This window comes from Oncorhynchus mykiss, chromosome 17 (assembly GCF_013265735.2).
Source record: "Oncorhynchus mykiss isolate Arlee chromosome 17, USDA_OmykA_1.1, whole genome shotgun sequence".
Taxonomy (NCBI): Eukaryota; Metazoa; Chordata; class Actinopteri; order Salmoniformes; family Salmonidae; genus Oncorhynchus; species Oncorhynchus mykiss.
The window spans coordinates 8,437,684-8,462,264 of record NC_048581.1 but is presented as its reverse complement, the minus strand read 5'-3'; the positions used below and the strand labels follow the sequence as shown (position 1 = coordinate 8,462,264).

General features: G+C 47.1%; 2 protein-coding genes across 6 annotated transcripts in view; one reads left to right on the top strand and one right to left on the bottom strand.

Moving 5' to 3' along the window:
* The window catches only part of LOC110516831 (breast cancer anti-estrogen resistance protein 3 homolog), a 39,608-nt gene extending 29,442 nt beyond the window's left edge, over nucleotides 1-10,166 (bottom strand). For 2 of the 3 annotated variants that reach the window (XM_036948785.1, XM_036948787.1), the window contains exons 1-5: nucleotides 10,015-10,166; nucleotides 9,421-9,512; nucleotides 2,762-2,879; nucleotides 2,605-2,663; nucleotides 1,530-1,675 (exon numbers count right to left, since the gene is read on the bottom strand). In XM_036948785.1, the coding sequence (XP_036804680.1) occupies nucleotides 1,530-1,675; nucleotides 2,605-2,663; nucleotides 2,762-2,879; nucleotides 9,421-9,510 (413 nt within the window). In that variant the 5' untranslated portion in view covers nucleotides 9,511-9,512; nucleotides 10,015-10,166. The remainder of the gene's footprint in view (nucleotides 1-1,529; nucleotides 1,676-2,604; nucleotides 2,664-2,761; nucleotides 2,880-9,420; nucleotides 9,513-10,014) is intronic. The other variant, XM_036948786.1, reaches the window with a different exon arrangement.
* Nucleotides 10,167-12,768: 2,602 nt separating this feature from the next.
* The window catches only part of LOC110516691 (proto-oncogene vav), a 53,482-nt gene continuing 41,669 nt past the window's right edge, over nucleotides 12,769-24,581 (top strand). For 2 of the 3 annotated variants that reach the window (XM_036948782.1, XM_036948783.1), the window contains exons 1-2: nucleotides 12,769-12,952; nucleotides 17,511-17,734. In XM_036948782.1, the coding sequence (XP_036804677.1) occupies nucleotides 17,531-17,734 (204 nt within the window). In that variant the 5' untranslated portion in view covers nucleotides 12,769-12,952; nucleotides 17,511-17,530. The remainder of the gene's footprint in view (nucleotides 12,953-17,510; nucleotides 17,735-24,581) is intronic. The other variant, XM_036948781.1, reaches the window with a different exon arrangement.

Sequence of the window (24,581 nt, the reverse complement as noted above, 5' to 3'; positions counted from 1 at the left end):
ACCCCCTCACACACACCCTTCAACCCTCTCACACCCTTCAACCCTCAAACCCCCTCTCACACACACCCTTCAACCCCCTCACACACACCCTCCAACCCTCTCACACACACACCCTCCAACTCTCTCACACACACCCTCCAACCCTCTCACACACACCCTCCAACTCTCTCCCACACACACCCTCCAACCCTCGCACACACACACCCTCCAACTCTCTCACACACACCCTCCAACCCTCTCACACACACCCTCCAACTCTCTCACACACACACCCTCCAACCCTCTCACACACACACCCTCCAACTCTCTCACATACCCTCCAACCCTCTCACACACACACCCTCCAACCCTCTCACAACACCCTCCAACTCTCTCACACACACCCTCCAACCCTCTCACACACACACCCTCCAACCCTCTCACAACACCCTCCAACTCTCTCACACACACCCTCCAACCCTCTCACACACACACCCTCCAACCCTCTCACACACTCCCTCCAACCCTCTCACACACACACCCTCCAACTCTCCCACACGCACCCTCCAACCCTGTCACACACACCCTCCAACCCTCTCACACACACCATCCAACCCTCTCACACACACCATCCAACCCTCTCCCACACACACCCTCCAATCCTCTCACACACACACCCTCCAACCCTCTCTCACACACACACACACACACACACACACACACACACACACACACACACACACACACACACACACACACACACACACACACACACCCTCCAACCCTCTCTCACACACACACACACACACACACACACACACACACACACACACACACACACACACACCCTCCAACCCTCTCACACACACACCCTCCAACCCTCTCACACACACACACACCCTTCAACCCTCTCACACACACACCCTCCAACCCTCTCTCACACACACACACACCCTCCAACCCTCTCACACACACACGCTCCAACCCTCTCACACACACACACACACACCCTTCAACCCTCTCACACACACACCCTCCAACCCTCTCTCACACACACACACACACACACACACACACACACACACCCTCCAACCCTCTCACACACACACCCTCCAACCCCCTCACACACACACCCTCCAACTCTCTCTCACACACACCCTCCAACCCCCTCACACACACACACCCTCCAATCCCCTCTCACACACAACCTCCAACCCTCTCACACACACACCCTCCAATCCCCTCTCACACACAACCTCCAACCCTCTCACACACACACCCTCCAACCCCCTCACACACACACCCTCCAACCCCCCAACCTTCTCACACACACACCCTCCAACCCTCACACACAAACCCTTCAACCCTCTCACACACACCCTCCAACCGTCACACACACACACCCTCCAACCCTCACACACATCCTCCAACCGTCACACACACACACACCCTCCAACCCTCACACACACACACCCTCCAACCCTCACACACACACACCCTCCAACCCTCCCAGTCTTTTGATATGAAAGTGTATATTCCTAGTTTTGTACCTGCGTTTCCTTGTCTGCTCGGGGGCGAGTCCTGGGCTGAGCCCCTCCTCCAGTGGGTGGAGCTGTGAACAGGAGGCGGAGACTGTGACCTTGCGTCGTAGGCGGGGCAGAACACTCTGACGGAACAGATCCTTCCTGGGTTTCACCTTTAGAGCCAGAACAGAACAAATGAACGGAGAGCCATCGGAGAGACCAAGCAGACAACATGAGCAACCTGATCCAGGGCTTCTGGTCACTTCTATTGGCTGAGAAGAGTTCTATTCATCTTCTAGAGATTCTACTGGTTGAGGAAGTAGATTCATTCTTCCTCATCTCGTTAGCCCAATTCTGTTTTGCCCCGTTCTCCCTGAAGTGTGCACTTGTTCACTCCCTCTCATTGCATTGTATTGGCGAGGAGAGTGAACAAATGCACACTTGGGGGAGAAGGATAGAACCAGTTCTGGTTGTGTGTTCTATGTTCTGTTTTATGTTCTACATTCTATGTTCTATATTCTATATTCTGTGTTCTATATTCTACATTCTATGTTCTATATTCTATATTCAGTGTTCTATATTCTATATTCTGTGTTCTATATTCTGTGTTCTATATTCTATATTCTGTGTTCTATATTCTATATTATGTGTTCTATATTCTGTGTTCTATATTCTATATTCTGTGTTCTATATTCTACATTCTGTGTTCTATATTCTATATTCTGTTTTATGTTCTATATTCTATATTCTGTGTTCTATATTCTGTTTTATGTTCTATATTCTATATTCTGTGTTCTATATTCTATATTCTGTTTTATGTTCTATATTCTGTGTTCTATATTCTATATTCTGTGTTTTATATTCTATGTTCTATGTTCTATATTCTGTGTTCTATATTCTATATTCTGTTTTATGTTCTATATTCTGTGTTCTATATTCTATATTCTGTGTTCTATATTCTACATTCTGTGTTCTATATTCTATATTCTGTGTTCTATATTCTATATTCTGTGTTCTATATTCTATATTCTGTTTTATGTTCTATATTCTGTGTTCTATATTCTATATTCTGTGTTCTATATTCTGTGTTCTATATTCTCACCAGGTCCAGAGACGAGCCCAGAGAATACTTCCTGCTCACCCTCAGCTCCTCCACCATACCTGAGACAGGACAACACAGGGCACAGGTTAGACAAGTGTGTGTGTGTATACGTGTGTGTATGTCTACATACGTGTGTGTGTGTGTGTGTGTGTGTTACCAGAGTGTGGGTCTAGTGTCTGTCTGTGTCGCAGCAGCTGAGACAGTATAGTGTCTCTGTGACTGGGATCATCTACTCCTGCCTCCTTCAGATCTACATCACATACATACAGCAAACCCTGGAGAGAGAGAGATGGAGAGAGAGAGAGAGAGATGGAGAGAGAGAGAGAGAGGGAGAGAGATGGAGGGAGAGAGATGGAGGGAGAGAGATGGAGAGAGAGAGAGAGACAGTATAGTGTCTCTGTGACTGGGATCATCTACTCCTGCCTCGTTCAGATCTACATCACATACATACAGCAAACCCTGGAGAGAGAGAGATGGAGAGAGAGAGAGACAGTATAGTGTCTCTGTGACTGGGATCATCTACTCCTGCCTCCTTCAGATCTACATCACATACATACAGCAAACCCTGGAGAGAGAGAGATGGAGAGAGAGAGAGAGAGAGGGAGAGAGATGGAGGGAGAGAGATGGAGGGAGAGATAGAGGGAGAGAGAGAGATGGAGAGAGAGAGATGGAGAGAGAGAGAGAGAGATGGAGGGAGAGAGATGGAGGGAGAGAGAGAGAGACAGTATAGTGTCTCTGTGACTGGGGTCATCTACTCCTGCCTCCTTCAGATCTACATCACATACATACAGCAAACCCTGGAGAGAGAGAGATGGAGAGAGAGAGAGAGAGAGAGAGAGAGAGAGAGATGGAGGGAGAGATAGAGGGAGAGAGAGAGATGGAGAGAGAGAGATGGAGAGAGAGAGAGAGAGAGAGAGAGATGGAGGGAGAGAGATGGAGGGAGAGAGAGAGAGACAGTATAGTGTCTCTGTGACTGGGGTCATCTACTCCTGCCTCCTTCAGATCTACATCACATACATACAGCAAACCCTGGAGAGAGAGAGATGGAGAGAGAGAGAGAGAGAGAGAGAGATGGAGGGAGAGAGAGAGAGACAGTATAGTGTCTCTGTGACTGGGGTCATCTACTCCTGCCTCCTTCAGATCTACATCACATACATACAGCAAACCCTGGAGAGAGAGAGATGGAGAGAGAGAGAGAGAGGGAGAGAGATGGAGGGAGAGAGATGGAGGGAGAGAGATGGAGGGAGAGAGAGAGAGACAGTATAGTGTCTCTGTGACTGGGATCATCTACTCCTGCCTCCTTCAGATCTACATCACATACATACAGCAAACCCTGGAGAGAGAGAGATGGAGAGAGAGAGAGAGAGGGAGAGAGATGGAGGGAGAGAGATGGAGGGAGAGAGATGGAGGGAGAGAGAGAGAGACAGTATAGTGTCTCTGTGACTGGGATCATCTACTCCTGCCTCCTTCAGATCTACATCACATACATACAGCAAACCCTGGAGAGAGAGAGATGGAGAGAGAGAGAGAGAGGGAGAGAGATGGAGGGAGAGAGATGGAGGGAGAGAGATGGAGGGAGAGAGAGAGAGACAGTATAGTGTCTCTGTGACTGGGATCATCTACTCCTGCCTCCTTCAGATCTACATCACATACATACAGCAAACCCTGGAGAGAGAGAGATGGAGAGAGAGAGAGAGAGGGAGAGAGATGGAGGGAGAGAGATGGAGGGAGAGAGATGGAGGGAGAGAGAGAGAGACAGTATAGTGTCTCTGTGACTGGGATCATCTACTCCTGCCTCCTTCAGATCTACATCACATACATACAGCAAACCCTGGAGAGAGAGAGATGGAGAGAGAGAGAGAGAGGGAGAGAGATGGAGGGAGAGAGATGGAGGGAGAGAGATGGAGGGAGAGAGAGAGAGACAGTATAGTGTCTCTGTGACTGGGATCATCTACTCCTGCCTCCTTCAGATCTACATCACATACATACAGCAAACCCTGGAGAGAGAGAGATGGAGAGAGAGAGAGAGAGAGGGAGAGAGATGGAGAGAGAGAGAGAGAGACAGTATAGTGTCTCTGTGACTGGGGTCATCTACTCCTGCCTCCTTCAGATCTACATCACATACATACAGCAAACCCTGGAGAGAGAGAGATGGAGAGAGAGAGAGAGAGAGGGAGAGAGATGGAGAGAGAGAGAGAGAGACAGTATAGTGTCTCTGTGACTGGGGTCATCTACTCCTGCCTCCTTCAGATCTACATCACATACATACAGCAAACCCTGGAGAGAGAGAGATAGAGAGAGGGAGAGAGATGGAGAGAGAGAGAGAGAGACAGTATAGTGTCTCTGTGACTGGGATCATCTACTCCTGCCTCCTTCAGATCTACATCACATACATACAGCAAACCCTGGAGAGAGAGAGATGGGTGTATGAGATGTATAGTGTCTCTGTGACTGGGATCATCTACTCCTGCCTCCTTCAGATCTACATCACATACATACAGCAAACCCTGGAGAGAGAGAGATGGAGAGAGAGAGAGAGAGAGGGAGAGAGATGGAGGGAGAGATGGGTGTATGAGATGTATAGTGTCTCTGTGACTGGGATCATCTACTCCTGCCTCCTTCAGATCTACATCACATACATACAGCAAACCCTGGAGAGAGAGAGATGGAGAGAGAGAGAGAGAGAGGGGGAGAGAGATGGAGGGAGAGAGATGGAGGGAGAGAGAGATGGAGAAAGAGAGAGAGAGAGAGAGAGGGAGAGAGAGAGATGGAGTGAGAGAGATGGAGGGAGAGAGAGAGGGAGAGATGGATGGAGAGAGATGGAGGGAGAGAGATGGAGGGAGAGATAGAGGGAGAGATGGAGGGAGAGAGATGGTGGGAGAGAGATGGAGGGAGAGAGAGATGGAGGGAGAGAGAGATGGAGGGAGAGAGAGAGATGGAGGGAGAGTAAGAGGGAGAGAGAGAGAGGGAGAGATGGAGGGAGAGTAAGAGGGAGAGAGAGATGGAGGGAGAGAGAGAGATGGAGGGAGAGGGAGGGGGAGGGAGAGGGAGAGATGGAGGGAGAGAGAGATGGAGGGAGAGAGAGATGGAGGGAGAGAGAGAGAGATAGGGAGAGTGAGAGATGGAGGGAGAGAGAGAGAGAGAGAGAGAGATGGGGAGAGAGAGAGATATAGAGAGATGGAGAGAGAGAGAGAGAGAGAGAGAGATATAGGGGGAGAGAGGGAGAGATGGGGAGAGAGAGAGATGGAGGGAGAGAGAGAGAGATGGAGGGAGGGAGGGAGAGAGAGATGGAGGGAGGGAGAGAGAGAGAGGTTGGGTTGAGAGAGTGGGGGAGGGGAGAGGGAGAGAGGGAGATGGAGAGAGAGGTTGGGGTGAGAGAGTGGGCGAGGGGAGAGGGAGAGAGAGTAAGATAGAGAGGTTGGGGTGAGAGAGTGGGGAGGGGAGAGAGGGAGATGTAGAGTAAGAGAGAGAGAGAGTCAGGTTGTGGTGAGAGAAGGAGATGGAGAAAGAGAGATGAGGGTGAGGAAAAGTGAGAGAGAAGAGAGGTTGGGGTGAGAGAGAAGGGTAGGGGAGAGAGAGAGGTTGAGGTGAGAGAGGAGGAGGGGAGAGGGAGAGATGTGGAGATGGAGAGAGATTGAGAGAGAGAGAGAGAGACAGGTTGGGGTGAGAGAGATGGAGAGAAATGAAGGCTGAAACTATCAGTTTAGTAAATACAGAAAGAAACAAGCAGTAAAAGTCAGACAGTCAGATACCTCTAGACCGTAGTATTCTCTCTCCAGACAGACAGACAGACAGTCAGGTACCTCTAGACCGTAGTATTCTCTCTCCAGACAGACAGACAGACAGACAGACAGTCAGGTACCTCTAGACCGTAGTATTCTCTCTCCAGACAGACAGACAGACAGTCAGACAGTCAGGTACCTCTAGACCGTAGTATTCTCTCTCCAGACAGACAGTCAGACAGTCAGACAGTCAGGTACCTCTAGACCGTAGTATTCTCTCTCCAGACAGACAGACAGACAGTCAGACAGTCAGGTACCTCTAGACCATAGTATTCTCTCTCCAGACAGACAGTCAGACAGTCAGACAGTCAGGTACCTCTAGACCGTAGTATTCTCTCTCCAGTCAGACAGTCAGACAGTCAGGTACCTCTAGACCATAGTATTCTCTCTCCAGACAGACAGTCAGACAGTCAGACAGTCAGGTACCTCTAGACCATAGTATTCTCTCTCCAGACAGACAGTCAGACAGTCAGACAGTCAGGTACCTCTAGACCGTAGTATTCTCTCTCCAGTCAGACAGACAGACAGTCAGGTACCTCTAGACCATAGTATTCTCTCTCCAGACAGACAGTCAGACAGTCAGGTACCTCTAGACCGTAGTATTCTCTCTCCAGACAGACAGACAGACAGTCAGGTACCTCTAGACCGTAGTATTCTCTCTCCAGACAGACAGACAGACAGTCATATAGTCAGGTACCTCTAGACCGTAGTATTCTCTCTCCAGACAGAGTCATACAGTCAAACAGTCAGACAGTCGGGTACCTCTAGACCATAGTATTCTCTCTCCAGACAGACAGACAGACAGTCAGGTACCTCTAGACCGTAGTATTCTCTCTCCAGACAGACAGACAGACAGTCAGATACCTCTAGACCATAGTATTCTCTCTCCAGACAGACAGACAGACAGTCAGCTACCTCTAGACCGTGGTATTCTCTCTCCAGACAGACAGACAGACAGTCAGGTACCTCTAGACCGTAGTATTCTCTCTCCAGACAGACAGACAGACAGTCAGGTACCTCTAGACCATAGTATTCTCTCTCCAGACAGACAGTCATACAGTCATACAGTCAGGTACCTCTAGACCGTAGTATTCTCTCTCCAGACAGAGTCATACAGTCAAACAGTCAGACAGTCGGGTACCTCTAGACCATAGTATTCTCTCTCCAGACAGACAGTCAGGTACCTCTAGACCGTAGTATTCTCTCTCCAGACAGACAGTCAAGTACCTCTAGACCATAGTATTCTCTCTCCAGACAGACAGACAGACAGTCAGGTACCTCTAGACCATAGTATTCTCTCTCCAGACAGTCAGGTACCTCTAGACCATAGTATTCTCTCTCCAGTCAGACAGACAGGTACCTCTAGATCATAGTATTCTCTCTCCAGTCAGACAGACAGACAGTCAGGTACCTCTAGACCATAGTATTCTCTCTCCAGACAGACAGTCAGGTACCTCTAGACCGTAGTATTCTCTCTCCAGACAGACAGTCAGACAGTCAGACAGTCAGACAGTCAGACAGTCAAGTACCTCTAGACCATAGTATTCTCTCTCCAGACAGACAGACAGTCATATACCTCTAGACCATAGTATTCTCTCTCTAGTCAGACAGTCAAGTACCTCTAGACCATAGTATTCTCTCTCCAGACAGACATTCAGGTACCTCTAGACCATAGTATTCTCTCTCCAGTCAGACAGACAGACAGTCAGGTACCTCTAGACCGTAGTATTCTCTCTCCAGACAGACAGTCAGACAGTCAGACAGTCAGACAGTCAAGTACCTCTAGACCATAGTATTCTCTCTCCAGACAGACAGACAGTCATATACCTCTAGACCATAGTATTCTCTCTCTAGTCAGACAGTCAAGTACCTCTAGACCATAGTATTCTCTCTCCAGTCAGACAGTCAGACAGTCAGATACCTCTAGACCATAGTATTCTCTCTCCAGACAGACAGTCAGGTACCTCTAGTATTCTCTCTCCAGACAGTCAGGTCCTCTAGACCATAGTATTCTCTCTCCAGTCAGACAGACAGGTACCTCTAGACCATAGTATTCTCTCTCCAGTCAGACAGACAGGTACCTCTAGACCATAGTATTCTCTCTCCAGACAGACAGACAGACAGTCAGGTACCTCTAGACCATAGTATTCTCTCTCCAGTCAGACAGTCAGACAGTCAGATACCTCTAGACCATAGTATTCTCTCTCCACACAGACAATCAGACAGTCAGGTACCTCTAGACCATAGTATTCTCTCTCCAGTCAGACAGACAGACAGTCAGGTACCTCTAGACCATAGTATTCTCTCTCCAGTCAGACAGACAGACAGTCAGGTACCTCTAGACCATAGTATTCTCTCTCCAGTCAGACAGACAGACAGTCAGGTACCTCTAGACCATAGTATTCTCTCTCCAGTCAGACAGACAGACAGTCAGGTACCTCTAGACCATAGTATTCTCTCTCCAGACAGACAGTTAGACAGTCAGGTACCTCTAGACCGTAGTATTCTTTCTCCAGACAGACAGTCAGACAGTAGAGGTACCTGACTGTCTGACTGTCTGTCTGGAGAAAGAATACTACGGTCTAGAGGTACCTGACTGTCTAACTGTCTGTCTGGAGAGAGAATACTATGGTCTAGAGGTACCTGACTATCTGTCTGTCTGTCTGGAGAGAGAATACTATGGTCTAGAGTCTAGACCATAGTATTCTCTCTCCAGACAGACAGACAGATAGTCAGGTACCTCTAGACCATAGTATTCTCTCTCCAGACAGACAGTCAGGTACCTCTAGACCATAGTTTTCTCTCCCCAGTCAGACAGACAGACAGTCAGGTACCTCTAGACCTTAGTATTCTCTCTCCAGACAGACAGTCAGACAGTCAGACAGTCAGGTACCTCTAGACCTTAGTATTCTCTCTCAAGTCAGACAGTCAGGTACCTCTAGACCATAGTATTCTCTCTCCAGGCAGACAGTCAGGCAGACAGTCAGGTACCTCTAGACCATAGTATTCTCTCTGCATACAGACAGACAGGTACCTCTAGACCGTAGTATTCTCCCTCCAGTGACTTGGTGTACTGGGGCAGTCCTATCTGTTTCAGCCACCAGGCTATGGAGCGATTATTCATGTCTGAGAGACAGATAGAGACAGACAGACCATATTTCACACACAGTTACACACACACAGTTAAATACACAGTGACACACACACAGTGACACACACAGTTACACACACACACAGTTATACACACACACAGTTACACACACACACAGTTACACACACACAGTTAAATACACAGTGACACACACAGAGTCACACACACAGTTACACACACACACAGTTACACACACACACAGTTACACACACACACACACACACACAGTTACACACACACACACACAGTTACACACACAGTTAAATACACAGTTACACACACAGTTACACACACACAGTTACACACACACACAGTTACACACACAGTTACACACACAGTTACACACACAGTTAAATACACAGTTACACACACACAGTTACACACACACACAGTTACACACAGACACACACATAATTACACAACCAGTTAGACACACACAGTTCCAGTGTTTTGGCCGTGCAGACATGTTGCACCTACCTGAGATGAGCTGCTTCTGACTCTTTATGATAATCTTTCCTCTCTCTCTCACTCTCTCCTGGTCTGTGAATCAGTAGCCCGCTATCCCTTAAACCAGTAGTGCTGCTTCCTCAGCCAATCAGACCCCACGATGGACCCGGGGGGGCACCATAAATCAGCCAGTCCCCACTTAGGAATCTGTATCTCGAGTCAGGGGGCAGAGCAAACGAGTTGGGACAGGATACTAACATTCTGAGGGAAGAGACAGAGTGAAAATGAGAAGGGAGGGAGGGAGGGAGGGACAAAATGATCAAGAGTTTGTTTGGCAAATTACATAGCTCTGTGTGTGTGTGGTGCGTTTAGCCTTCAGTTGTAATGGCCCAGCAGTATCTGCTAGTGGCACTAGAGGGCACCAGTTCCCTATTAAGCTGTATCTCTAATGTGGGTCAATGGTATTTCCTTGATTCCTCGCATCCTCTCTCCTTGGCCTCTTCTCAAAACCCATTGGAGGAGGAGATCCAAGGGGCGGAACCTCAGAGCTTCTGCACCAATGTGCTTTGAGAAGGAGACAGGAAGGGCGGACATGAGGAATCAAGGAAATACTATTTAGTGCCTTCAGTTGTCACTTGTTGCAAATCCAACTCAGTCACTTTCAGAGTCGAGAGTTTCAGATGAGTTAATTAGTACATTAACTACTAGTTAGGATAAGTAGTGTTCTGATGTGTTAATCAGTACATGAACTACTAGTTAGGGTAAGTAGAGTTTCAGATGAGTTAATCAGTTAACACATGAACTACTAGTTAGGATAAGTAGAGTTCTGATGAGTTAATCAGTACATGAACTACTAGTTAGGATAAGTAGAGTTTCTGATGAGTTAATTAGTACATGAACTACTAGTTAGGATAAGTAGAGTTTCAGATGAGTTAATTAGTACATGAACTACTAGTTAGGATAAGTAGAGTTCTGATGAGTTAATCAGTTAACACATTAACTACTAGTTAGGATAAGTAGGGTTCTGATGTGTTAATCAGTACATGAACTACTAGTTAGGATAAGTAGTGTTCTGATGAGTTAATCAGTTAACACATGAACTACTAGTTAAGATAAGTAGAGTTTCAGATGAGTTAATCAGTACATTAACTACTAGTTAGGATAAGTAGAGTTTCAGATGAGTTAATCAGTTAACACATGAACTACTAGTTAGGATAAGTTGAGTTCTGATGAGTTAATCAGTACATGAACTACTAGTTAGGATAAGTAGAGTTTCAGATGAGTTAATCAGTACATGAACTACTAGTTAGGATAAGTAGAGTTCTGATGAGTTAATCAGTTAACACATTAACTACTAGTTAGGATAAGTAGAGTTCTGATGAGTTAATCAGTTAACACATTAACTACTAGTTAGGATAAGTAGAGTTTCAGATGAGTTAATCAGTTAACACATGAACTACTAGTTAGGATAAGTGGAGTTCTGATGAGTTAATCAGTACATGAACTACTAGTTAGGATAAGTAGAGTTCTGATGAGTTAATCAGTTAACACATTAACTACTAGTTAGGATAAGTAGAGTTTCAGATGAGTTAATCAGTTAACACATGAACTACTAGTTAGGATAAGTAGAGTTTCAGATGAGTTAATCAGTTAACACATTAACTACTAGTTAGGATAAGTAGAGTTTCAGATGAGTTAATCAGTTAACACATGAACTACTAGTTAGGATAAGTAGAGTTCTGATGTGTTAATCAGTACATGAACTACTAGTTAGGATAAGTAGTGTTCTGATGTGTTAATCAGTACATGAACTACTAGTTAAGATAAGTAGAGTTTCAGATGAGTTAATCAGTTAGTACATTAACTACTAGTTAGGATAAGTAGTGTTCTGATGTGTTAATCAGTACATGAACTACTAGTTAGGATAAGTAGAGTTCTGATGAGTTAATCAGTTAACACATTAACTACTAGTTAGGATAAGTAGTGTTCTGATGTGTTAATCAGTACATGAACTACTAGTTAGAATAAGTAGAGTCCTGATGAGTTAATCAGTACATGAACTACTAGTTAGAATAAGTAGAGTTCTGATGAGTTAATCAGTACATGAACTACTAGTTAGAATAAGTAGAGTTCTGATGAGTTAATCAGTACATGAAGTATTGGAATGGATTCTACTCTCACTGGTGTTCTAGAACCATGTGCATTTTCACGTTGCAAACTTCAACAGTGAGATGATTTACACCCTGTTTCTGTCACACTGCAGCGCCTCTCTGAATGTGTGCTTTGTAGATAATGTTGTGGTTGGTTTTGTGATCTCACACGTTCACATACTGAGTATACTGCGCCTGTGTGTGTCTCTCTGTATGTGTGTGTCTCTCTCTCTGTGTGTGTGTCTGCGCGTGTCTCTGTGTGTGTTTGTGTGTGTGTGTGTGTGTGTGTGTGTGTGTGTGTGTGTGTGTGTGTGTGTGTGTGTGTGTGTGTGTGTGTAAGTAACAGAGGAAAGGGGAAGTGGTACAGTTAAAAGAGTCCTCCTCCATCTGCAGCTCTGCAGAACGCAACACCCACCTCGCTACAACGACCGCAGGGGGAGAGAAGGGACAAACTAACGACGAGAGACAAAGACAAGACGACAGGAGAGGTGACAACAAGACGGAGACAACAATACGGAGACAACAAGACAGAGACAACAAGACGGAGACAACAAGACGGAGACATAAAGACGGAGAGAACAAGACAGAGACATAAAGACGGAGAGAACAAGACGGAGACAACAAGACGGAGACAACAAGACGGAGACATAAAGACGGAGAGAACAAGACAGAGACATAAAGACGGAGAGAACAAGACGGAGACATAAAGACGGAGACAACAAGACGGAGACATAAAGACGGAGACAACAAGACGGGGAGAAATCAACAAGGGGCAAGAAGAACAGAACGACAGACTTGAAGAAGAGGAGAACAAGAAGGCAAGAAATACTTTTGTTGTTGTTAGATAAGTCAGAATCTAACTGTATTCCTCACATGCTTGGTAAACTAACAGGTGTAGACTAACAGGGGAATGCTTACTGACGGCTGATTGGCCCTTCCCTTCCGTTCCCAACAACGCAGAGAGAAGAAAAAGGGTTTTTGTATTGCGTAAAGTTGGTGGAATGTTTGGAGCCGTGTCATGAGTCTGTAGTTAGTTCCCTATATATACACACATAGGTTACTAACGGTCTGAGGACGTGCTTTCACAGGCAAGCAGGTCTAGAAACAGTTCAGGGAAGCCAAGCAGATATAAAACATATATAACAGCAGGTCTAGAAACAGGTCTAGAAACAGATCTAGAAACAGGTCAGGGAAGCCAAGCAGATCTAGAATCAGTTCTAGAAACAGGTCAGGGAAGCCAATTATATATAACAACAGGTCTAGCAACAGGTCTAGTGTGGTCATGTTCCTGTTGTGTCCAGGTGGTCGTGTTACGGTTGAGATGGAGCTGTGTGGTTCAAATCAAATCAAAGTTTATTTGTCACCTTACAGTGAAATGCTGAATACAACAGGTGTAGTAGACCTTACAGTGAAATGCTGAATACAACAGGTGTAGTAGACCTTACAGTGAAATGCTGAATACAACAGGTGTAGTAGACCTTACAGTGAAATGCTGAATACAACAGGTGTTGTAGACCTTACAGTGAAATGCTGAATACAACAGGTGTAGTAGACCTTACAGTGAAATGCTGAATACAACAGGTGTAGTAGACCTTACAGTGAAATGCTGAATACAACAGGTGTAGAGACCTTACAGTGAAATGCTGAATACAACAGGTGTAGTAGACCTTACAGTGAAATGCTGAATACAACAGGTGTAGTAGACCTTACAGTGAAATGCTGAATACAACAGGTGTAGTAGACATTACAGTGAAATGCTGAATACAACAGGTGTAGTAGACCTTACAGTGAAATGCTGAATACAACAGGTGTAGTAGACCTTACAGTGAAATGCTGAATACAACAGGTGTAGTAGACCTTACAGTGAAATGCTGAATACAACAGGTTTAGTAGACCTTACAGTGAAATGCTGAATACAACAGGTGTAGTAGACATTACAGTGAAATGCTGAATACAACAGGTGTAGTAGACCTTACAGTGAAATGCTGAATACAACAGGTGTAGTAGACCTTACAGTGAAATGCTGAATACAACAGGTGTAGTAGACCTTACAGTGAAATGCTGAATACAACAGGTGTAGTAGACCTTACAGTGAAATGCTGAATACAACAGGTGTAGTAGACCTTACAGTGAAATGCTGAATACAACAGGTGTAGTAGACCTTACAGTGAAATGCTGAATACAACAGGTGTAGTAGACCTTACAGTGAAATGCTGAATACAACAGGTGTAGTAGACCTTACAGTGAAATGCTGAATACAACAGGTGTAGTAGACCTTACAGTGAAATGCTGAATACAACAGGTGTAGTAGACATTACAGTGAAATGCTGAACACAACAGGTGTAGTAGACCTTACAGTGAAATGCTGAATACAACAGGTGTAGTAGACCTTACAGTGAAATGCTGAATACAACAGGTGTAGTAGACCTTACAGTGAAATGCTGAATACAACAGGTGTAGTAGACCTTACAGTGAAATGCCGAATACAACAGGTGTAGTAGACCTTACAGTGAAATGCTGAATACAACAGGTGTAGTAGACCTTACAGTGAAATGCTGAATACAACAGGTGTAGTAGACCTTACAGTGAAATGCTGAATACAACAGGTGTAGTAGACCTTACAGTGAAATGCTGAATACAACAGGTGTAGTAGACCTTACAGTGAAATGCTGAATACAACAGGTGTAGTAGACCTTACAGTGAAATGCTGAATACAACAGGTGTAGCAGACATTACAGTGAAATGCTGAACACAACAGGTGTAGTAGACCTTACAGTGAAATGCTGAATACAACAGGTGTAGTAGACCTTACAGTGAAATGCTGAATACAACAGGTGTAGTAGACCTTACAGTGAAATGCTGAATACAACAGGTGTAGTAGACCTTACAGTGAAATGCTGAATACAACAGGTAGACCTTACAGTGAAATACTGAATACAACAGGTGTAGTAGACCTTACAGTGAAATACTGAATACAACAGGTGTAGTAGACCTTACAGTGAAATGCTGAATACAACAGGTGTAGTAGACCTTACAGTGAAATGCTGAATACAACAGGTGTAGTAGACCTTACAGTGAAATGCTGAATACAACAGGTGTAGTAGACCTTACAGTGAAATGCTGAATACAACAGGTGTAGTAGACCTTACAGTGAAATGCTGAATACAACAGGTGTAGTAGACATTACAGTGAAATGCTGAATACAACAGGTGTAGTAGACCTTACAGTGAAATGCTGAATACAACAGGTGTAGTAGACATTACAGTGAAATGCTGAACACAACAGGTGTAGTAGACCTTACAGTGAAATGCTGAATACAACAGGTGTAGCAGACATTACAGTGAAATGCTGAATACAACAGGTAGACCTTACAGTGAAATACTGAATACAACAGGTGTAGTAGACCTTACAGTGAAATGCTGAATACAACAGGTGTAGTAGACCTTACAGTGAAATGCTGAATACAACAGGTGTAGTAGACCTTACAGTGAAATGCTGAATACAACAGGTGTAGTAGACCTTACAGTGAAATGCTGAATACAACAGGTGTAGTAGACCTTACAGTGAAATGCTGAATACAACAGGTGTAGTAGACATTACAGTGAAATGCTGAACACAACAGGTGTAGTAGACCTTACAGTGAAATGCTGAATACAACAGGTGTAGTAGACCTTACAGTGAAATGCTGAATACAACAGGTGTAGTAGACCTTACAGTGAAATGCTGAATACAACAGGTGTAGTAGACCTTACAGTGAAATGCTGAATACAACAGGTGTAGTAGACCTTACAGTGAAATGCTGAATACAACAGGTGTAGTAGACCTTACAGTGAAATGCTGAATACAACAGGTGTAGTAGACCTTACAGTGAAATGCTGAATACAACAGGTGTAGTAGACCTTACAGTGAAATGCTGAATACAACAGGTGTAGTAGACCTTACAGTGAAATGCTGAATACAACAGGTGTAGTAGACCTTACAGTGAAATGCTGAATACAACAGGTGTAGTAGACCTTACAGTGAAATGCTGAATACAACAGGTGTAGTAGACCTTACAGTGAAATGCTGAATACAACAGGTGTAGTAGACCTGACACTGAAATACTTACTTACAGGCTCTAACCAACAGTGCCAAAAAGGTATTTGGTGAACAACAGGTAGGTAAAGAAATAAAACAACAGTAAAAAGACAGGCTATATACAGTAGAGAGGCTATATACAGTAGAGAGGCTATATACAGTAGAGAGGCTATATACAGTAGCGAGGCTACATACAGTAGAGAGGCTATATACAGTAGAGAGGCTATATACAGTAGAGAGGCTATATACAGTAGAGAGGTTATATACAGTAGAGAGGCTATATACAGTAGAGAGGCTATATACAGTAGAGAGGCTATATACAGTAGAGAGGCTATATACAGTAGAGAGGCTATATACAGTAGAGAGGTTATATACAGTAGAGAGGCTATATACAGTAGAGAGGCTATATACAGTAGAGAGGCTATATACATTAGAGAGGCTATATACAGTAGAGATGCTACAACAGTAGCGAGGTTACAACAGTAGGGAGGCTATATACAGTAGAGAGGCTATATACAGTAGAGAGGCTATATACAGTAGAGAGGCTATATACAGTAGAGAGGCTATATTCAGTAGGGAGGCTATATACAGTAGAGAGGCTATATACAGTAGAGAGGCTATAACAGTAGAGAGGCTATAACAGTAGCGAGGCTATAACAGTAGAGAGGCTACAACAGTAGTGAGGCTATATACAGTAGAGAGGCTATATACAGTAGAGAGGCTATAACAGTAGAGAGGCTATAACAGTAGCGAGGCTATAACAGTAGAGAGGCTACAACAGTAGTGAGGCTACAACAGTAGCGAGATTATATACAGTAGAGAGGCTATATACAGTAGAGAGGCTATATACAGTAGCGAGGTTACATACAGACACCGGTTAGTCAGACTGATTGAGGTAGTATGTACATGTAGATATGGTTAAAGTGACTATGCATATATGATAAACAGAGAGTAGCAGCAGTGTAAAAGAGGGGTTGGCGGGTGGTGGGACACACTGCAGATAGCCCGGTTAGTGAATGAGCGGGAGCACTGGTTGGTTGGCCCAGTTGAGGTAGTATGTACATGAGTGTATAATTATAGTGACTATGCATATATGATGAACAGAGAGTAGCAGCAGTGTAAATAGTAGAGAGGCTACATACAGACACCGGTTAGTCAGACTGATTGAGGTAGTACGTACATGAGTGTATAGTTATAGTGACTATGCATATATGATGAACAGCAGAGTAAAGAGTTGATCGGTGTTTATGGTTGTCTTATGGTTGTCTTACGGTCATGTTGTGTTCCTGTCGTGTCCAGGTGGGGGTGTTACGGTTGAGATGGAGCTGTGGCGTCACTGTGCCGTGTGGCTGATAGAGTGCAGGGTGCTCCCTGAGAGTCACAGGGTAACGTGGGACAGTGCTCAGGTATGTGAGTTAGCCCAGGCTCTGAGGGATGGAGTTCTGCTCTGTCAGCTGCTGAACAACTTACTACCCCACGCCATCAACCTCCGAGAGATCAACCTCCGACCCCAGATGTCCCAGGTAACACACACACACACACACACACACACACACACACACACACACACTTATACACATACACGTTTACACACACCCAAATGTCAGGTAGGACTGGTAGGACTAACGTCAGTTAGTTAGTCCTACCAGCCTGCTGATGTTAGTCCTACCAGTCTCTCGTCGTTCTGCCCCTGGTAGGACTAACATCAGCAGGCTGGTAGGACTAACATCAGCAGGCTGGTAGGACTAACATCAGCAGGCTGGTAGGACTAACATCAGCAGGCTGGTAGGACTAACATCAGCAGGCTGGTAGGACTAACATCAGCAGACTGGTAGGACTAACATCAGCAAGCTGGTAGGACTAACATCAGCAGGCTGGTAGGACTAACATCAGCAGGCTGGTAGGACTAACATCATCAGGCTGGTAGGACTAACATCATCAGGCTGGTAGGACAAACGTCATCAGGCTGGTAGGACTAACGTCATCAGGCTGGTAGGACTAACATCAGCAGGCTGGTAGGACTAACATCAGCAGACTGGTAGGTCTAACATCAGCAGGCTGGTAGGACTAACATCAGCAGACTGGTAGGACTAACATCATCAGGCTGGTAGGACAAACGTCATCAGGCTGGTAGGACTAACATCAGCAGGCTGGTAGGACTAACATCAGCAGGCTGGTAGGACTAACGTCAGCAGGCTGGTAGGACTAACATCAGCAGGGTGGTAGGACTAACATCATCAGGCTGGTAGGACTAACATCATCAGGCTGGTAGGACTAACATCATCAGGCTGGTAGGACTAACATCATCAGGCTGGTAGGACTAACATCATCAGGCTGGTAGGACTAACATCATCAGGCTGGTAAGACTAACATCAGCAGGCTGGTAGGACTAACGTCAGCAGGCTGGTAGGACTAACATCAGCAGGCTGGTAGGACTAACATCATCAAGCTGGTAGGACTAACGTCAGCAGGCTTGTTGGCTACCAACCTTCAAATTGATTTGCAACAATACATTCATGAAGTATTTTCCTGTAAGGCTGAAACATAGAACAGTGAGGTGAAACTTTGCATTTGAAAATGTTGATACGTAAACTAATGCAAATCCATATGTTACCTATGGCCGAGTTTATGCTACCTCCCCTTTAAGATGTCTGCTACTACTAGCACAGTTTCCTTCTTTATATGTTACCTATGGCCAAGTTTATGCTACCTCCCCTTTAAGATGTCTGCTACTACTAGCACAGTTTCCTGCTTTATATGTTACCTATGGCCGAGTTGATGCACCCTCCCCTTTAAGATGTATGCTACTAGCAAGACGGTTTCCTGCTTCATAGGTTACCTATGGCAGAGTTTATGCTACCTCCCCTTTAAGATGTCGGCTACTAGCAAGACGGTTTCCTGCTTCATAGGTTACCTATGGCAGAGTTTATGCTACCTCCCCTTTAAGATGTCGGCTACTAGCAAGACGGTTTCCGGCCTCATTTCACCTGTTTAAAATGACCAGACATTGAAATATAGAATATTATTTATTGAGGAAATGGAATAAATGTGAGAATGAGGATTCAGGAGTGGAATGAGAATAGACCAGATGAAGCAGATGAAGTAGAGGACAGCAGATGAAGTAGAGGACAGTAGAAGACAGCAGATGAAGTAGAGGACAGCAGATGAAGTAGAGGACAGTAGAGGACAGCAGATGAAGTAGAGGACAGCAGATGAAGTAGAGGACAGTAGAGGACAGCAGATGAAGTAGAGGACAGCAGATGAAGTAGAGGACAGTAGAGGACAGCAGATGAAGTAGAGGACAGCAGATGAAGTAGAGGACAGTAGAGGACAGCAGATGAAGTAGAGGACAGTAGAGGACAGCAGATGAAGTAGAGGACAGCAGATGATGCAGAGGACAGCAGATGAAGTAGAGGACAGTAGAGGACAGCAGATGAAGTACAGGACAGCAGATGAAGCAGAGGACAGCAGATGAAGTAAAGGACAGTAGAGGACAGCAGATGATGCAGAGGACAGCAGATGAAGTAGAGGACAGTAGAGGACAGCAGATGAAGTAAAGGACAGTAGAGGACAGCAGATGAAGCAGAGGACAGTAGAATACAGCAGATGAAGTAAAGGACAGTAGAGGACAGCAGATGAAGCAGAGGACAGCAGATGAAGCAGAGGACAGCAGATGAAGTAGAGGACAGCAGATGAAGCAGAGGACAGCAGATGAAGTAGAGGACAGCAGATGAAGCAGAGGACAGTAGAGGACATCAGATGAAGGATCCAGGGGGTGTTCTTGAAAGTTTGTCTTGGAGTCTCTGGTAGACTGTCAGGCTGTGGTAATCAGGCTGCTGTGGTGATGGTGAGGCTGGGCAGTTGAGGACTGATCCAGGAGAGGTTCTCAGCCGGTAAGATTAGGGGCTGTACCGCTGCAGGAGCAGGTGGCAGGTAACTGGATGAGCTGGCTGGGAATTGGGAGTTCATGGCTGGGATGTGGGAGTTCATGGCTGGGATGTGGGAGTTCATGGCTGGGATGTGGGAGTTCATGGCTGGGATGTGGGAGTTCATGGCTGGAATGTGGGAGTTCATGGCTGGGATGTGGGAGTTCATGGCTTGGATGTGGGAGTTCATGGCTGGGATGTGGGAGTTCATGGCTGGTAGGGACGGAAGGTGAAACGCTGCGGAGCGGCAGTCAGAGGGATTGGAGGGGAAGAGAAAGGACGTCATTGGCAGAAGGGGTGAGCCACCGCCGGAGTGTCCAAAGAGTGTCCAAAGCGAAACGTGATAGCCAGGTTGTTGGAGCACGGGGGGACAACGGTTGACGGAAGGAAAGGGGGTTGTCAGAGTGGAGCAGCAAGCAGAGGCAGTATGAGGGATGTATCAAGGGCCACTGGCGTCAGGCAGACAGGATGCAGACAGGGTGCAGACAGGATGCAGACAGAGGGACCTAAGGGATCTAAGATGGAGGTCGTCCCTGGTGAAGAGGCAGGTGGGGAGAGAGGACGTCAGTGGCAGAGGGAAGGGGTGAGCAGCTGCTGTAGCAGTGTACACAAGGCTAGTGGAACCTGAGAGGGGGAGAGCTGTTAGAGGCTGTGGAGCAGGAGAGACAGCCAAGAGGTCCACAGTAGTAGTCAGGGCCCACAGCAGTAGTCAGGGTCCACAGTAGTAGTCAGGGCCCACAGTAGTAGTCAGGGTCCACAGCAGTAGTCAGGGTCCACAGTAGTAGTCAGGGTCCACAGCAGTAGTCAGGGTCCACAGTAGTAGTCAGGGTCCACAGTAGTAGTCGTAGTCCACAGTAGTAGTCAGGGTCCACAGCAGTAGTCAGGGTCCACAGTAGTAGTCAGGTTCCACAGCAGTAGTCAGGGTCCACAGTAGTAGTTAGGGTCCACAGCAGTAGTCAGGGTCCACAGTAGTAGTCAGGTTCCACAGCAGTAGTCAGGGTCCACAGTAGTAGTTAGGGTCCACAGTAGTAGTCAGGGTCCACAGTAGTAGTCAGGTTCCACAGCAGTAGTCAGGGTCCACAGTAGTAGTTAGGGTCCACAGTAGTAGTCAGGGTCCACAGTAGTAGTCAGGTTCCACAGCAGTAGTCAGGGTCCACAGTAGTAGTCAGGTTCCAAAGCAGTAGTCAGGGTCCACAGCAGTAGTCAGGGTCCACAGTAGTAGTCAGGGTCCACAGCAGTAGTCAGGGTCTGGATGAGGCTAGTCACACGGTGTCCAGGATGAGGCTAGTCACACGGTGTCCTGCAACGCCACATGATGCCAGTTACCTAGATGAGGCTAGTCACACGGTGTCCTGGATGAGGCTAGTCACACGGTGTCCTGGATGAGGCTAGTCACATGGTGTCCTGGATGAGGCTAGTCACACAGTGTCCTGGATGAGGCTAGTCACACAGTGTCCTGGATGAGGCTAGAAACACAGTGTCCTGGATGAGGCTAGTCCCACGGTGTCCTGGATGAGGCTAGTCACACGGTGTCCTGGAAGAGGCTAGTCACACAGTGTCCTGGATGAGGCTAGTCACACAGTGTCCTGGATGAGGCTAGTCACACGGTGTCCTGGATGAGGCTAGTCACACGGTGTCCTGGATGAGGCTAGTCACACGGTGTCCTGGATGAGGCTAGTCACACGGTGTCCTGGATGAGGCTAGTCACACAGTGTCCTGGATGAGGCTAGTCACACAGTGTCCTGGATGAGGCTAGTCACACAGTGTTCTGGATGAGGCTAGTCACACAGTGTCCTGGATGAGGCTAGTCACACAGTGTCCTGGATGAGGCTAGTCCCACAGTGTCCTGGATGAGGCTAGTCACACAGTGTCCTGGATGAGGCTAGTCACACAGTGTCCTGGATGAGGCTAGTCACACAGTGTCCTGGATGAGGCTAGTCACACAGTGTCCCGGATGAGGTTAGTCAAATGGTGTCCTGCAGCGCCACATGATGCCAGTGTCCTGGATGAGGCTAGTCACACGGTGTCCTGGATGAGGCTAGTCACACAGTGTCCTGGATGAGGCTAGTCACACGGTGTCCTGGATGAGTCACACAGTGTCCTGGATGAGGCTAGTCACACGGTGTACTGGATGAGTCACACAGTGTCCTGGATGAGGCTAGTCACACGGTGTCCTGGATGAGTCACACAGTGTCCTGGATGAGGCTAGTCCCACGGTGTCCTGGATGAGGCTAGTCACACAGTGTCCTGGATGAGGCTAGTCACACGGTGTCCTGGATGAGTCACACAGTGTCCTGGATGAGGCTAGTCACACGGTGTCCTGCAGCGCCACATGATGCCAGTTCCCTGGATGAGGCTAGTCACACGGTGTCCTGGATGAGGCTAGTCACACGGTGTCCTGGATGAGGCTAGTCACACGGTGTCCTGGATGAGGCTAGTCACACAGTGTCCTGGATGAGGCTAGTCACACGGTGTCCTGGATGAGGCTAGTCACACGGTGTCCTGGATGAGGCTAGTCACACGGTGTCCTGGATGAGGCTAGTCACACAGTGTCCTGGATGAGGCTAGTCACACGGTGTCCTGGATGAGGCTAGTCACACGGTGTCCTGGATGAGGCTAGTCACACGGTGTCCTGGATGAGGCTAGTCACACGGTGTCCTGGATGAGGCTAGTCACACAGTGTCCTGGATGAGGCTAGTCACACGGTGTCCTGGATGAGGCTAGTCACACAGTGTCCTGCATGAGGCTAGTCACACAGTGTCCTGGATGAGGCTAGTCACACTGTGTCCTGGATGAGTCACACAGTGTCCTGGATGAGGCTAGTCCCACAGTGTCCTGGATGAGGCTAGTCACACGGTGTCCTGGATGAGGCTAGTCACACTGTGTCCTGGATGAGGCTAGTCACACGGTGTCCTGGATGAGGCTAGTCACACTGTGTCCTGGATGAGTCACACAGTTCCCTGGATGAGGCTAGTCACACGGTGTCCTGGATGAGGCTAGTCCCACAGTGTCCTGCATGAGGCTAGTCACACAGTGTCCTGGATGAGGCTAGTCACACAGTGTCCTGGATGAGGCTAGTCCCACGGTGTCCTGCATGAGGCTAGTCACACAGTGTCCTGCATGAGGCTAGTCAGACAGTGTCCTGGATGAGGCTAGTCACACTGTGTCCTGGATGAGTCACACAGTGTCCTGGATGAGGCTAGTCCCACAGTGTCCTGGATGAGGCTAGTCACACGGTGTCCTGGATGAGGCTAGTCACACTGTGTCCTGGATGAGTCACACAGTTCCCTGGATGAGGCTAGTCACACGGTGTCCTGGATGAGGCTAGTCCCACAGTGTCCTGCATGAGGCTAGTCACACAGTGTCCTGGATGAGGCTAGTCCCACAGTGTCCTGGTTTAGGCTAGTCCCACAGTGTCCTGCATGAGGCTAGTCACACGGTGTCCTGGATGAGGCTAGTCCCACAGTGTCCTGGATGAGGCTAGTCCCACAGTGTCCTGGATGAGGCTAGTCCCACAGTGTCCTGCATGAGGCTAGTCCCACAGTGTCCTGGATGAGGCTAGTCCCACAGTGTCCTGCATGAGGCTAGTCACACGGTGTCCTGGATGAGGCTAGTCCCACAGTGTCCTGGATGAGGCTAGTCACACAGTGTCCTGGATGAGGCTAGTCCCACAGTGTCCAGGATGAGGCTAGTCACACGGTGTCCTGGATGAGGCTAGTCACACAGTGTCCTGGATGAGGCTAGTCACACAGTGTCCTGGATGAGGCTAGTCACACGGTGTCCTGGATGAGGCTAGTCCCACAGTGTCCTGGATGAGGCTAGTCCCACAGTGTCCTGGATGAGGCTAGTCCCACAGTGTCCTGCAGCGCCACATGCACCGCAGAACGAAGAGGAGGAATGTTAGTTCGGTCAGTAGGGTGGCAGTGGTGATTAAGGAGAGTCAGGACTGATTAGCAACGAGCAACAGCCGCGTTCAAGGAAACTAGTTAAAGTGTTGCAGACAGGCCTGGAGGCTGGTTGGCAACGTGTAGCAGCTTGTTGAGTTGCTGCGTTCAAGGACACCAGTTAAAGTGTTGCAGACAGGCCTGGAGGCTGGTTGGCAACGTGTAGCAGCTTGTTGAGTTGCTGCGTTCAAGGACACCAGTTAAAGTGTTGCAGACAGGCCTGGAGGCTGGTTGGCAACGTGTAGCAGCTTGTTGAGTTGCTGCATTCAAGGACACCAGTTAAAGTGTTGCAGACAGGCCTGGAGGCTGGTTGGCAACGTGTAGCAGCTTGTTGAGTTGCTGCGTTCAAGGACACCAGTTAAAGTGTTGCAGACAGGCCTGGAGGCTGGTTGGCAACGTGTAGAAGCTTGTTGAGTTGCTGCGTTCAAGGAAACCAGTTAAAGTGTTGCAGACAGGCCTGGAGGCTGGTTGGCAACGTGTAGAAGCTTGTTGAGTTGCTG